A 15,510-nucleotide genomic window follows, 5' to 3' on the forward strand; every position below is an offset into this window, starting at 1 on the left:
CAAAGAAGAATCCACATCCACACTTATTGCTTTGATTTTCTTTTTACCCTTAAAGAACAATGTCTTGGTTTCATAGCCAATTTATGACATAGTCATTCACTTGATTTATAACTTTGCTGAACAAGATGGCTCGTGATGAGACCCCTTGTCTTTTGATTGCAAAAATCTTGAGTCATTGCCCTGTTGTGGTGTACAGTATTTGGCAAAGTCGGCAAGTTATAATATCAGTGATTATGATAAGCCGGCTCGTGATGAGACCTCTTATTCTTCAAGATGAAGTGTATTCTTGGGTTGTTCCTCTGAAAATTGTGATCTCCTTAGCAGGGAGGAAGTCATTGTTTCCTTAAGATAGCTTTGGACGACAATAATAGAGTTTTTTGGAAATAGATGTTCTACAGAGAATCTTTATTTTGTTATTGATACCTTTCATTGTACTAGCATAAAACAATTTCTTCAAAAAAGGTTATTTGCATCAAACTTTATGAAGTTGAAACTAGTATCATATTTAGGCTAGAGTCTTTAACTGTATCTATCAATAATAAAGATCAATTTTCCAAAAGATTTTCTATTTATACAAGCGAAAAATCAAAATCTGAAAGAGAATTGGTGTCTTGTTTGTAAATACCTAATGTAACCACTCACAACTAGTTTTATTATGAAAAAAAAAAACAACTACTCTACAAAAATAGAAGAATGATCTTCTATGGAAAATATTTCTTGAGAATTTGTCCGTTAACAGGCAAAGAGTCTCTCTTACCTGCTAAATCCTGTAACACAAACGTTGATGGACCTATGACTTCTACAATTTGAAAAGGACCAAGCCACATTCTTTGAAATTTTGTATGTTTGCCTTTCTCTTCATGAGCCTTGTCCCATTTTAAAACTAAGTCTCCCATCTGAAAATCTTTTTTGGTCATTATGTTTGAATCAAAAGAGGATTTTACTAGTGCTTGATGATGAGCATGGGTTTTCTTAGCCTGTTCTCGTTGTTCTTCTAATTTGATTATTTCCATTTGTCTTAGCTGTAAGGAGGAAGTGGGTACTTCATCAATGTATTGAACTAGAGACAAAGAGGGAATTGCTAAATGAGTCGGAAGAACCACTTCTTTCCCATAAACTAAATTAAAGGGAGAAGTGCCGATAGAAGCTTTTTGCGTTATTCGGTCTGCCCATAAAGCATATATTAGAGCCTTTTGCCAATTTTTATGATTTTGGTCAACTATTCTTTTGATAATCCTGATTAGGTTTTTATTTTTAGACTCAACTAACCCATTGCCTTGTGGGTAATAATTGGCCGAATATTTAAGTTTGAATCCTCTTTTAAGTGCAAATTCAGTCATTGCATTTCCAGAAAAGTATGATGTATTATCAAACATTAAAGCGGAAGGCAATCCAAACCTGGTGATTATAAATTGATCTATGAACTCAATGATATTTTCAGCATTAGCTGTCATGAGTGGAACCGCTTCTACCCACTTAGTAAAATAATCTGTCGTTGTAAGGATATATCTATGCTGCTTAGAAGAGTAAAGAACGATCTCACCTATTATGTCCAATCCCCACTGACTGAAAGGTTGCTCAATGTTAACCGGTTGTAGTGGCAAGGATGGCTTCTTTTGTCTCCCAGCAGTATTTTCGCAGACTTTAAATTTCCTCACGTAATTGTGCGAGTCTTTAAATAACGTGGGCCAGTAATAGCCTACGCGCAAGATTTTATGTGCAGTAGCATCTCCAACATAGTGTCTGCCTGCTAGCCCATCGTGGAGTTCCTGCAAAACTTTTTCAGCTTCAGATTTCTCAAGACATCTAAGAAGAACAAAATCATAATTTATTCTAAAAAGAATATCATTTATGAGCTGATATTGTTTGGCTTTCAACCTTAGATCTCTTTTCTGAGTATGATCGAGATGTGAAGGAGCATATCCGTTCTTAAGATAATAAATGATATCAGTGTATAATGATTCTGCATCGTTTAGGCTTACCTCGCACATTTGTACCTCTGCAGATGGAATTTCAGAAATTTGCGACGCTCCAACCAGCATTTTGCAAAATCCTTGGCCTCTTACAATGTTTGCTGGTTTAATCTCAATGTCATATTCCTGTAAGGCAGTAACCTAATTGGCCCTTTTCTCACCCACATCCTTCTGTACTAGAAGATTCCTTACTGCTGGAAACAGTACTATAATTTTAGTATGGGTTTTGAGTAAAAAAGGTTTGAAGTATTTGACTGCTTTGATCTGGCTTACAGGTGACTGAGCAGTTAGTAGCTTTCCTTCTCAAAGCAACTATTTGACTGCTTTGAAAACAGCATAAGCCTGTTTCTCCACATCTGAATAATTTAATTCAGCGCCCTGTAAATTTGAACTGAAAAAATCAATTGGGGCTTTCGCTTTTTCTTGATTTGCTTGAGTAAGTATCATAGCATATGACCTATCTGAGGCAAATGTATATAAAATAAAAGGCTCTGAAAAATTCAGAGTTGCTAAAGATGGAGCATTAATAATATCTTGTTTGATCAGGTTGAATGCTTCGTGTTCATCTTGGCCCCATTTAAAATTTGAGTTCTTTTTAATCATGGCTTGCAAAGGAGACACGATTCGTGAAAAATCTGGAACGAATCTCTTTACAAAGTTGATCTGACCAAGGAAAGATTGCATGGCTTTTTTGTTGTAAGGTAAGGATATTTCAGAAATCTCTTTGATTCTGTCGGAATCGATGTGAATTCCGGATTTTGACACTATGAATCCTAGAAGTTTCCCTTCACTTAATGCGAAAAAGGATTTTTTTTGGTTAAGTGAAATTCCATATCTTAAACACCGTTGGAAGATTTGTTTTAAATCTCTAAGATGGTCGCTTCGTTTCTTGGAATACACGGTTATATCATCCAAATAAATTACTACAGATTTATTGACTAAACCTTTAAATGTGATGTCCACGGCTCTCTGAAATGTGGAACCAGCATTAATCAAACCAAATGGCATCTTTCAATATGCGTATGTGCCCCATTTAGTTCTAAATGTGGTTTTTAATTGATCATTAGGATGTACCAACACTTGATTGTATCATGAAAATCCATCCAAGAAAGACATTAATTCTGAGCCCGCCACTGCCTGTAATATCTGTTCCATAGGTGGTAAAGGAAAATTATCTTTTTGGCAGGCCTTGTTAAGGTTTCGAAAGTCAATGCAAATCCTAATATCTCCGTTTTTCTTTCTAACAGGTACCATATTGGAGACCCATTTAGAATGTCTGACGGGAAAGATTATTCTGGCTTTCAATAACTTATTGAGTTCAGTTTTTATCTGATTTTCTAAATTGGGATGGATCTTTCTCAATGGACAGGTTTTTCATTATCGATCATTGGAATAGTATGTTGGATGATGGAAGTGTCGTATGTTTTGAGTTCATCATAATTCCAAGCAAAAACATTTTTATATTGTCTCAAAAGACGAATATACGCTAATTTTTCTTCAGGGGCTAAGCCGAGACCTAGATTAATGTTTTATGGTTTGGCATCGGTTCCTAGGTTTACTAATTCGTAATTCAAAGTTGAACTTTGGAGTTTTGAATTGGTAGACCTTTTAAACCGATCTTTCAAATCGTACAGGTCTTCTAACTTGACTACCGACTTAGGTATAGCATTGTTAGTGCTATCTTGTTGCAATTGTCGATCATGTTGGTCTTCGTCAATTATTTGATTGGAGTAGTATCCTTCAGATGTGAGGAAATTTACGATATCAGGATCATCATTGAATACTCTCCAATTTGTGATGTTATCAGGAATGGATGGTCTAAAGATTAATTCTATTGAGAATCTATCTGGACTAAAATCTTCTAAAGGAATAAGCTTAGAAGCTATGTTAGCCAAAAGGTCTGCACTTGCATTTTGGAGTCTGCGAATTGAAGAAATATTAAATGCTATAAAATGCTCAGTCAGATCTTGAACTAAGGATTGATAATGTTTTAAATGACCCGATAAGCAATGTATAGTATTACGTATCTGTCTGACCACAATCCCAGAGTCTCCGAAAACTTGAAGGTACTTGACGTCTAACCCGATTGCTTTGTACAACCCTTGGACCAAAGCCTCATATTCTGCTGTATTTTTGGTGCAATCAAATTCGAGTTTGCATGTTAGCATAATTTTATCTCCTTCTAGACTAATTAGAACGCATCCTGCTCCTGCTCCTTCATTAGATTTAGAACCATCAAAAAATAATTTCCAAAACAAAGATTTCTTTACAGGATTATCTAAAAAATTGATACATTTTGAACTATTAGTTCGAGAAAAATTTTCGACTTGGGACAAAACAGAGTGTTCTAAATAAGGTGACGTGTGAGCATTAAAATTGCCGAGGAAAGAATCTAGTAAGTAATTGCCAATAATGCTACTGTTATATGCTACTGGTTCATTTTCCCCCTCTAGCTCCGTTACTATGAATTTCTGATGTAGTTCTCGTTCAAATTTTATTTGATTTGGTTTACTATTGTAGGGTAGCCACACGTGCGACCAGTCAGTTGCGAAGTATACATGAAGTTTTTCTGACCAATCCCTGCTAAGAATTAAGCCATAAAATTCTGGAATATTAGCAACTAAAATGTCAATAACTTGACATACCTTTGGGTTGGATGACAGCCTTATGGTTACTTGATTCAGTTCGCCAATCACTTCGACTTGAGATCGATCTAGCTGAACTACGCGCACAGCGGATTTCTGTGGTTGAACGTTTAACTTGGCACATATGGACTTTGGCAAAATATTCGATGAAGCACCAGAATCCACCAAGCAATTGTGCACATTTTTATTGAAAATTTCATAAGGAGAAACGGGGGAGTATCAGATCTTGATTTTCTTCCAATTAGGGCGATTTCATTTGGATCAATCTTATTGATCTCATTAGTTGGAGGTCTTCCCATGTTATGAGAAGCTTGAGAAAGTACAGCGGCAGGCAAAGATGCAACTGGCACAACATGTAATTATTTCAACATTATCTTCTGTTGATGCTTTAACTTGCTCAATTAGCAAAGAGTGATGTTGGCCCTAGTCTTTTTCATATCTTCTATAATATTGTACTCCATTTCATCCGACACGATCAGTGTTTTAGATGGAGTTGATGCATATGTTTGGACTGGGCTGGTTTGAGTCGCTTTAGATTTCGTTTTCTTTGTTGCGACTTTATCCTTTATTGCAGATCTTGCGCTCTTTGGCTTAGGGGTAATTTGGGGAGGATCAAGCTGATTTCTACTTCGTGTGCTAACTGGGAATACTTCTTGATCTTCGTCTTGTGGGTGGATGAAATCCCACATTCCTTGTAACTCTACAACTTCTTCTTCATCAATTTTCCCTTCAGTGGCAATTTCCTCTTCCTCTTCTTCGAATTCAGTGGGGATTGGACATAATAGGTGAGATCGTTCCTCACTCTTCTAAGCAGCATAGATATATCCTTACAATGACAGATTATTTTACTAAGTGGGTAGAAGCAGTTCCACTCAAGACGGCTAAAGCTGAAAATATCATTAAGTTCATAAATCAATTTATAATCACCAAGTTTGGATTGCCTTCCGCTTTAATGTTTGATAATGCATCATACTTTTCTGGAAATGCAATGGCTGAATTTGCACTTAAAAGAGGATTCATACTTAAATATTCGGCCAATTATTACCCACAAGGCAATGGGTTAGCTGAGTCTAAAAATAAAAACCTAATCAGGATTATCAAAAGAATAGTTGACCAAAATCATAAAAATTGGTATAAGGCTCTGATATATGCTTTATGGGCAGACCGAATAACGCAAAAAGCTTCTATCGGCACTTCTCCCTTTAATTTAGTTTATGGGAAAGAAGTGATTCTTCCGACTCATTTAGCTATTCCCTCTTTGTCTCTAGTTCAATACATTGATGAAGTACCCACTTCCTCCTTACAGCTAAGACAAATGGAAATAATCAAATTAGAAGAACAACGAGAACAGGCTAAGAAAACCCATGCTCATCATCAAGCACTAGTAAAATCCTCTTTTGATTCAAACATAATGACCAGAAAAGATTTTCAATGGGAGACTTAGTTTTAAAATGGGACAAGGCTCATGAAGAGAAAGGAAAACATACAAAATTTCAAAGAATGCTCTTTTGATTCAAACATAATGACCAGAAAAGATTTTCAATGGGAGACTTAGTTTTAAAATGGGACAAGGCTCATGAAGAGAAAGGAAAACATACAAAATTTCAAAGAATGTGGCTTGGTCCTTTTCAAATTGTAGAAGTCATAGGTCCATCAACGTTTGTTGTACAGGATTTAGCAGGTAAGAGAGACTCTTTGCCTGTTAACGGGCAAATTCTCAAGAAATATTTTCCATAGAAGATTATTCTTCTATTTTTGTAGAGTAGTTGTTTTTTTTTCATAATAAAACTAGTTGTGAGTGGTTACATTAGGCATTTACAAACAAGACACCAATTCTCTTTCAGATTTTGATTTTTCGCTTGTATAAATAGAAAATCTTTTGGAAAATTGATCTTTATTATTGATAGATACAGTTAAAGACTCTAGCCTAAATATGATACTAGTTTCAACTTCATAAAGTTTGATGCAAATAACCTTTTGTGAAGAAATTGTTTTATGCTAGTACAATGAAAGGTATCAATAACAAAATAAAGATTCTCTGTAGAACATCTATTTCCAAAAAACTCTATTATTGTCGTCCAAAGCTATCTTAAGGAAACAATGACTTCCTCCCTGCTAAGGAGATCACAATTTTCAGAGGAACAACCCAAGAATACACTTCATCTTGAAGAATAAGAGGTCTCATCACGAGCCGGCTTATCATAATCACTGATATTATAACTTGCCGACTTTGCCAAATACTGTACACCACAACAGGGCAATGACTCAAGATTTTTGCAATCAAAAGACAAGGGGTCTCATCACGAGCCATCTTGTTCAGCAAAGTTATAAATCAAGTGAATGACTATGTCATAAATTGGCTATCAAACCAAGACATTGTTCTTTAAGAGTAAAAAGAAAATCAAAGCAATAAGTGTGGATGTGGATTCTTCTTTGAGAGTTGTAGGTTGCTTTAAGTAGGATACATGATCATTGCTGGGTAACAGGTAACCCTGTCGAGGCTATAAACGCCTGCTGGCAGCAGAGGCTCTACCTACGACAAATGAGCATATTTAAAACTAGTTTACAGAGAAGACTTTGTTTTATCTTTACAAGACCAAGTAATGACTGATGTAAATACAAGGACTAGCCTGAGGAAGCAAATAATCAAAGTTGAAAATAGTTGAAACAAAATGTCATTGACAGGTTAGAGCATAATGTACTTTATCTTTCCATAATAAAGTTTAACTTTTTGAAATATTTTCTGTTTTGGAAGTTTAGAAAATTCAATAGAAAAATAGAGATAACTGGTTCTTCCAAGTGAATCGCCAATTTTTGTGGCCACCAACAACCCCCCCCCCCCATTTAGTATTAGCAATAACACTATATAAGTGGGGACCCTTAGTAAAAAAAAAAAAAAAAAAAATCAATTAGTGCTTATATGTCCTCTTGGATAAAACTTACCATCATGGACTTAGGAAAATACTTTTGAAAAATCTAAAAAGCTTAAGTTTCATGATGAAGAAAGTAAAGTCACTCCTTAAGAAATATCGCATCGCGCAAAGAATGATAGGGCATCTTCTTATGAGTCAAAATCATAAAAAAATGCGAGATTGCGACGCGAAACTCCATCGCATCGCATGTATTAATGAGCACTCACGATTGGAAAACCTAAAATCGCCAATATGCGATATCGCGTATCGCATATCGCAAAATCGCATAAAATACACATAACGATTAAACGATTAAGCGATCTGCGATCTTGCGATATTGCAATCTGCGATCTTTGTGATATTGCGATCAAACAACCTTGCGATAGAACAACATGAAGATATTGCGGTAATGCGATACTACGATGCAAATCGTAGAAACATTCCATCGCAGATTTTCCTGGCTCGATATTCAAGATTTTTTTTTTTCATAAACCAAGAACCGGTTACGCGCTTTAATGATAATTAATGAATTACATGCTAGTTGTTAATAAAATATGGTTTTGTGTTTTTCGAAGAGCCAGTTCACGTCAGATGGCGTGTTTTTACATATCCGTGGCATTTAAAGCTTTCATGTCATTATTTATTATCATTACTCTCTCCTCACTTGTGAACTGCAGGAACGAAGAACAAAAGTTACACAAGGAAATGTGCAGGAAGCTATGGGGAAAAAGGGTAAGGCTCCAATGTCCAAAGACAGAGAAAAGGCACCCTTATAAACAGATACCACATGCAACAGAGCCGCAGATTCACAAAATGCTGCTGAGCCATCCATTACAGATCTTTCATATACAGCCATGGTTAAATGGGTACTGAGCGATGCTGATATCAGAGACAGACAGTTTAATGCTCAGGGTCAAGAGCTCACGAGATCATTATTTTTACAAATTTTGAGCTTTATACCCGATAAGAGAAAGAGGCGCAAAAGGCGAAAAATGCATCAGAGAAGCCCAGATCAAAGAATGAGGCAATTCCCAATGCGCGATTAGCACCTAGCAATAATCGCGCATCGTTGAGAAAATTGCTCGAGAAGGAAAGCTTCTAACTGCTCAGTCACCTTTAAGCCCGAAAATTGCAAGAAAGCAATGATAAAAAACAAACTGGAAATAGAAAGCTAAAGAAAAGGCAAAAGAAATCCAAAGGGTTAACTGAGTTGAACTGGGATTATTACTGGGCATACACGGTAAAGCCACATAGTCAGTGGATGACTCTCAATTCTGCCAGCTCTTGCCAATTCTGTTTGCTTAGCTCAACCAAAAGCGGAAGACAGTCAACCGACTCTGCTCAAGCAAATACTGAATACTTGCAACGTTAAGGAGCAAATGCAGAAATAGTTAGATATTAGATTTAATTTTAGAAATAGTTTTGCTTAGAGAAAGGACAGTCATTTAAACCGTATCCTGACTTTTTGTAAATAAGTTATTTAATTAGTAGTATTTAAACCCTTCTCATGCATTTAGAGAAGGGTCTAGAAATTTATCAAAAACTTGTCCTCAGAACATGCACTTTTGCACCCTTCGAGGAGGTTTTGATGAATGAATGGAATAGGATTTGTTGATGTTTGCATTTGATATCTTCTACTGATGTTGCACTTCTGTACTCTTAGTGGATGTTAGAGCAAAGAGAGATAAATTATTGTCGCTTGAAGCTCATGAGTAGTACTAGTTATAAATGGTACTTTTATCTCTTAACCATTTCTGCATATGTGCTAAAGTGATATACAGTTTTTAGTTGTTTATGTATTATTGCATGAATGCCTGAGTTATCATTTGGCACTTTTGTACAGTGATAGCTATTTGTTTATGCTTAATGTATGAATAGCTCATTATGCGATATGTTTTTCACAACTGTTTCATCTAACATTTTTTTTTGCGAAGTGGTTCATCCTTATTGATTTCCTTTCTCATAATAGCTGAATGATATTTATTACCAGTTGTTATTTGAAATCTTTTTAGATCGCATAGTAGAAAAATTACATCTCGGGTCAGTATAGACTTAGATGTTGCTGTTTATTAGAATAACATAACATTAGTTTAAAGTTAGAATTAGAATATCTTAATTAGGAACTGTTAGATCAGGAACATCAAATTCTACACACACACACTCATAGATTGGGAAACTGGTCCCATATCCCCAGTCAGACCCGCTATACCAAATGGATAAGGAGTTGCCAACCAAGGTCCGGACCGGGCGGGTATCCCCCTTTTTGTAGACCCGATTTTTGGGGCTTCAACAAGTGGGTGGAATTGCATAGCTGCAGTCGAGCAACACGATGCCACAGAAAATATTTTGGTAAATCGGGTACAAGTTTGGATATAATAAATTAAATATATAATCAAACAATGTAGTGACTTACAGTGCTGCCATCTTAACCAGGTTGCAGTGTTCTGGTAATCATCATAGCCGTTTTCAAACCACCCCCTGCAGTGTTCTAAGAGACCTTACTGCATACATGATTGTTTCCTTTTGATCTCTATGCTTCCTATTACCATGGAATATTGACAAAGTTACGAGATTTCCACTGATAATCTCCGCAGCCCATAATATTCCATCAATGATGCCAATTTTCTTCCAATCATAGAAGCAGCATTAAGGTGCAAGGCAGCTTTACCACTCGAAATCCCCTTGAAATGAGATCGTAGATTGACAATATACTCATGAAATACAGAAGCAAAAAACAAAAAAAACAAACAGCAATAAGGATAAGCAAGTAACCAAGCCATGATTGAGTCTTCCAGCCCTCGAACAACAGGGTCATGTCTCCCACAACCAAAAGCATAAAAAAAAACAACAATTTACAATGATCATGAAGTTCACGAGCACCCACATGGACTTTCAATTTTTTCTTCTTCGCCTTCCCCATGGCAAGAAGAAATACCCAACAACAAACCCCAGGATCACAGCTATAAAAAAACCCCATTGAAAGACATCACTGCCAACATGAGAAAATATCCCAGCCCTGCATTCAGACCAAAAACGGCGGATTCCATGACCCTAAATCCAAGTGCTCTAAGGTTTCTTCCAATCAGAGGAGCATTGAGGTCCGAGGCAGCTTTACCACTCGAAAAATCCCCTTGAAACGAGACCGCAGATTGACAATATACTCATGAAATATAGAAAAAAGAAATACAACAAGAAGGGTAAGCGAGTAACCAAGCCATGATTGAGTCTTCTAGCTGTCGAACAGTAGCTCCTGTAGTAAAACATTATGTGCATCATCTTGGAGGTCTGGAGTTCGAATCTGGATGAAACCCTTTTCCACAATTTCGCTGGAAATGCCCCTAACAGATCTAGTTCAGGGCCTGGTCCTCGATATTGAAATAGATACAAAGCAGACCATTCCGATAGGGTATATTCTTCTCCAACTCATCCAAGATTGCCTCCCCTCCAACATGTATACAAAAACCCTCAAATGCAAGCTTGAAATCAGGAATATATGTCTTGATTTTCATCTTCAGAAGTTTTCTTCCCACACCAAAAACCACTGCTGACCCAAATCAAACAAGAAGATAGAGATACGAAAATGTGAGAACCAGAATCAGAAAACAGGAAGCAGATGCAAAAATCTGCGAACTGGGGATTGGGCTCCAAAAATCTGAGAATCCAAACCAAAAATGGTCTGAATACCGCCACCCACTTCGATATACCCATAAAATTTCGTTGTGTCACTTGAGACCTCAGGGCGAATGACTCTGTTGCAGTGTTTCTTCACTGATGATCTAATGGCTGGAGATTATTTAATCGTCTAACAATCCATTTAACGGCCCACGTCAAGACACGGTAGCATGGAGGGGAGTTCATTTCAGAGGGAAAAAATTTCCGAGAGCATTTTCCAAATAATCAAGAGCAGGCCCTGTCATGATGGGAAGTGCATTTATATTAATCCACACTCTTCATAATCCATTGAATATAAGACATCTTATTCAAATGTATGAGATGGCTTCTGAAAAATTGTTCTTACCAACTTCTTGTGCAGTCTCAGAATCTGGCTTGGTCAAAGCGATGAATGCATTTTTTGTAAAAGTATCTGTATACTTCAATAACTCATTTGCAGCCTCTTTCTTCACAAGATCCTGTTTAATGGAAAGAAAGTTATAGAGCATAGACTCTGGCAGTAAAGCTAGACAATAACTCCTAAAGGTATTACAGCTCACGTTCCAACCCTACCCTGCTTCGCTGAAAAAGTCTCTAACGGGTTCAACATTATAAACTAAAATTGACAAATACGAAGTGCTTGACCATTGAGACACTTTAATTTAGCTAATGAACTAAATTAACAATATTAAGGTAGGGTAACACATACCGTGGGAAAAATTTTAGGTCCTTCAAAATTGTTCTCGAGATACTCAAGTAAATCCAGACTCTCTCCTGTGACCTTGCCATTGTGCTCAAGGGAAGGAACCTGAAAAATTGAAAATAGTGAGTTATTTGCAAGTTCCACTCTATATCTTGCATACATTTGGCCCTTTTGTAACATTTGACATTTGGCACTTCTATTTCTTCACGTTCCTTGCTTGAAAGATTAGTGATGATCACACAAAAACACACAAGAAATAGGTCTTCCTAGCTGACTAGGAATGTTAAAAGCAATCCCAAATCTGTGTTGGTCTTTCTTATTCCATGCCCAAATTGTAAAAGGCTAAAACCGTGATGATCAAAAACTCATTGGAGCCTCTCAAGCAATAGTGAGAGGATGGCTCATAACCTTGGAGTAGCATTTGAACTCTAAGCTTCAAACCTATCAGGACACAGTGAGAAGTGTGTGGATCTTAAGCTTGGAGTTGCATCTAAACCCTAAGCAACAATATGTTATCTCATAAATCACTTATTAATTCAAGTTGCATCTGACAACATACTAATTTGTAGCCAGCACAATGCACATATATTAAAATATTTGGGTTTGTGGCAAGATAGACTCCAAATTTGGCAAGGTAATAACCTTATCCAGCTCATGTAATAACCCTATGATCCCCACCCCAATTTACTTCGTCATAGATCAAATCTACTGAGCCAAACATAATACTCTATCAATTAACAAAAGGTTTCTAGACAGCTTATTAATGTGCAAGCGTGTTCCATTTTACTTGAGCTAAGGTAAAAGGAGGACCAACCCATCTAATTTCTCTTTTGCATCTACTTGGATCAAGATAAGAAACTAATAACAAAGTTTTTACACTACAGGCCCTAATTACATAGCAATTAAACCATGACCCAAATAGCGGATCCAACTGCCCTTGAGTAACTAAAAGAAAAATAAAATTAGATAAACATAGAAACAAGAGCCAACCTTGTTCGGAGGATAAACTAATAACAAAGTTTTTACACTACAGACCCTAATTACATAGCAATCAAACCATGACCCAAATAGCGGATCCAACTGCCCTTGAGTAACTAAAAGAAAAATAAAATTAGATAAACATAGAAACAAGAGCCAACCTTGTTCGGAGGATAAACTTTCTCCTTGTACCATGCTGGTCTGTCTTGCAAATCAATCGTAACTATTTGAATCTCACTAAGACCTTGCATTTTATTTTCAATCGTTTCAGTCATTGCATAATGGTATCTTATATCAATAGAACAACTACCCACACAAAATAGGGGACCAACATGATAAAAACCTTGATGTTCCTGGCACTCCAAAATCGTCGGGCATATGGGCATGTCACACTGATGTACAATCTACAAACCCCAGATCAATTTCAGTATTTAATCGCTAAACAGAGTATGATACTATACACATTCCAATAGAAAGTGATGATTTAGATACAATAACGATGAAAATTTAGCTACCCACCTGGTCATTCCATCAAACAATGGAGGAGGCTCCGATTTGGACGTGAGAGCGGGTGGAATTGCATAGCTGCAGTCAAGCAACACGATGCCACAAAAAATATTTTGGTAAATTAGGTACAAGTTTGGATATAATAAATTAAATATACAATCAAACAATGTAGTGATTTACAGTGCTTCCATCTTAACCTGGTTGCAGTGTTCTGGTAATCTTCATAGCTATTTTCAAACCACCCCCTATAGTGTTCTAAGAGACCTTACTGCATACATGATTGTTTCCTTTAGATCTCTATGCTTCCTATTACCATGGAATATTGACAAAGTTACGATGTTTCCACTGATAATCTCCGCAACCCATAATAGTCCATCAATGATGCCAATTTTCTTCCAATCAAAGAAGCAGCATTAAGGTCCGAGGCAGCTTTACCACTTGAAATCCCCTTGAAACGAGACCGTAGATTGACAATATACTCATGAAATACAGAAGAAAAAAACAAAAAAAACAAATAGCAACAAGGATAAGCGAGTAACCAAGCCATGGTTGAGTCTTCCAACCCTCGAACAACAGGGTCATGTCTCCCACAACCGAAAGCATAAAAAAAAACAACAATATACAATGATCATGAAGTTTACGAGCACCCACATGGAATTTCAATATTTTCTTCTTCGCCTTCCCCATGGCAAGAAGAAATACCCAACAACAAACCCCAGGATCACAGCTATAAAAAAAACCCCATTGAAAGACATCACTGCCAACATGAGCAAATATCCCAGCCCTGCATTTAGACCAAAAACGATGGATTCCATGACCCTAAATCCAAGTGCTCTAAGGTTTCTTCCAATCAGAGGAGCATTGAGGTCCAAGGCAGCTTTACCACTCAGAAAATCCCCTTGAAACGAGACCACAAATTGACAATATACTCATGAAATAGAGAAAAAAGCAATACAACAACTCCTATAGTAAAACTTTATGTGCATCATCTTGGAGGTCTGGAGTTCAAATCCGGAAGAAACTCTTTTCCACAGTTTCACTGGAAATTCCCATAACAGATCCAGTTCAGGGTCTAGTCCTCGATATTGAAATAGATACAAAGCAGACCATTCCGATAGGGTATATTCTTCTCCAACTCATCCAAGACTGCCCCCCCTCCAACATGTATACAGAAACCCTCAAATGCAAGCTTGAAATCAGGAATATACGCCTTGATTTTCATCTTCAGAAGTTTTCTTCCCACACCAAAAACCGCTGCTGACCCAAATCAGACAAGAAGATAGAGATACGAAAATGTGAGAACCAGAATCAGAAAACAGGAAGCAGATGCAAAAATCTGCGAACTGGGGATTGGGCTCCAAAAATTTGAGAATCCAAACCAAAAATGGTCTGAATACTGCCACCCACTTCGATATACCCAAAAAATTTCGCTGTGTTGCTTGAGACCTTAGGGCGAACGACTCTGTTTCTTCGCTGATGATCTAATGGCTGGAGATTATTTAATCATCTAACAATCCATTTAACGGCCCACGTCGAGACACGGTAGCATGGAGGGGAGTTCATTCCAGAGGGAACGCCTTACAGCGTAATAATTTTATTTTTTTTATAGTATTTAATTTATTTATATATTATATTTATTTTATCAAAATTTATGTTATTGAATTTTATTTAAAAACAAAATATTAAATAATAAAAACAAATTTTAATAAAAAAATAAAAATATAAAACAGTTGTATTAAATTTAATTAAAATATTTTTTTAATTTTATTATCTTTAAAAAAAAAATATCACTGTTATTTATGATAATACATAAAACAATGTATAAAAACAATTACCTATGAATAAAATAAAATCATATAAAATATGGTTTAATAAAATCAACAGTTTCTTGTTAATGAGATTAGCAAAGAACATGTTACCATGGTTGTTCTAAGTTTAGGAAAGATTTCGTGCAATTTTTTTATTATTAAAAGACGGTACTATCTCAATATATTTTTAAACTTATGGCGTTTCATTCATTGAACTTATGACTTATCACGTGCGGTAGTGGCATATTATACAATATCTTTAATTTGATTAATATTGGAAAATATTATTCAAAATCACATTATTTAACCCCCTACCAATATGAACCCAATACA

The 15,510-nt window shown here is 36.3% G+C and overlaps 1 protein-coding gene across 1 annotated transcript in view; it reads right to left on the minus strand.

Annotated features, from left to right (window-relative positions):
• Nucleotides 1–13,916, minus strand: part of LOC149211680 (protein IN2-1 homolog A-like) — a 28,104-nt gene extending 14,188 nt beyond the window's left edge. The window contains exons 1-6 of the mRNA XM_089388457.1: nt 13,705–13,916; nt 13,382–13,447; nt 13,195–13,266; nt 13,024–13,099; nt 11,891–11,989; nt 11,553–11,660 (exon numbers count right to left, since the gene is read on the minus strand). Of these exons, the coding sequence (XP_089244583.1) occupies nt 11,553–11,660; nt 11,891–11,989; nt 13,024–13,099; nt 13,195–13,266; nt 13,382–13,447; nt 13,705–13,916 (633 nt within the window). The remainder of the gene's footprint in view (nt 1–11,552; nt 11,661–11,890; nt 11,990–13,023; nt 13,100–13,194; nt 13,267–13,381; nt 13,448–13,704) is intronic.
• Between the last annotated feature and the right edge of the window lie 1,594 nt (nt 13,917–15,510).

The sequence above is a fragment of the Pinus tabuliformis genome, chromosome 1_1 (genome assembly GCF_031772625.1).
Source record: "Pinus tabuliformis cultivar Carrire ecotype Pingquan chromosome 1_1, CPIR1, whole genome shotgun sequence".
NCBI lineage: Eukaryota > Viridiplantae > Streptophyta > Pinopsida > Pinales > Pinaceae > Pinus > Pinus tabuliformis.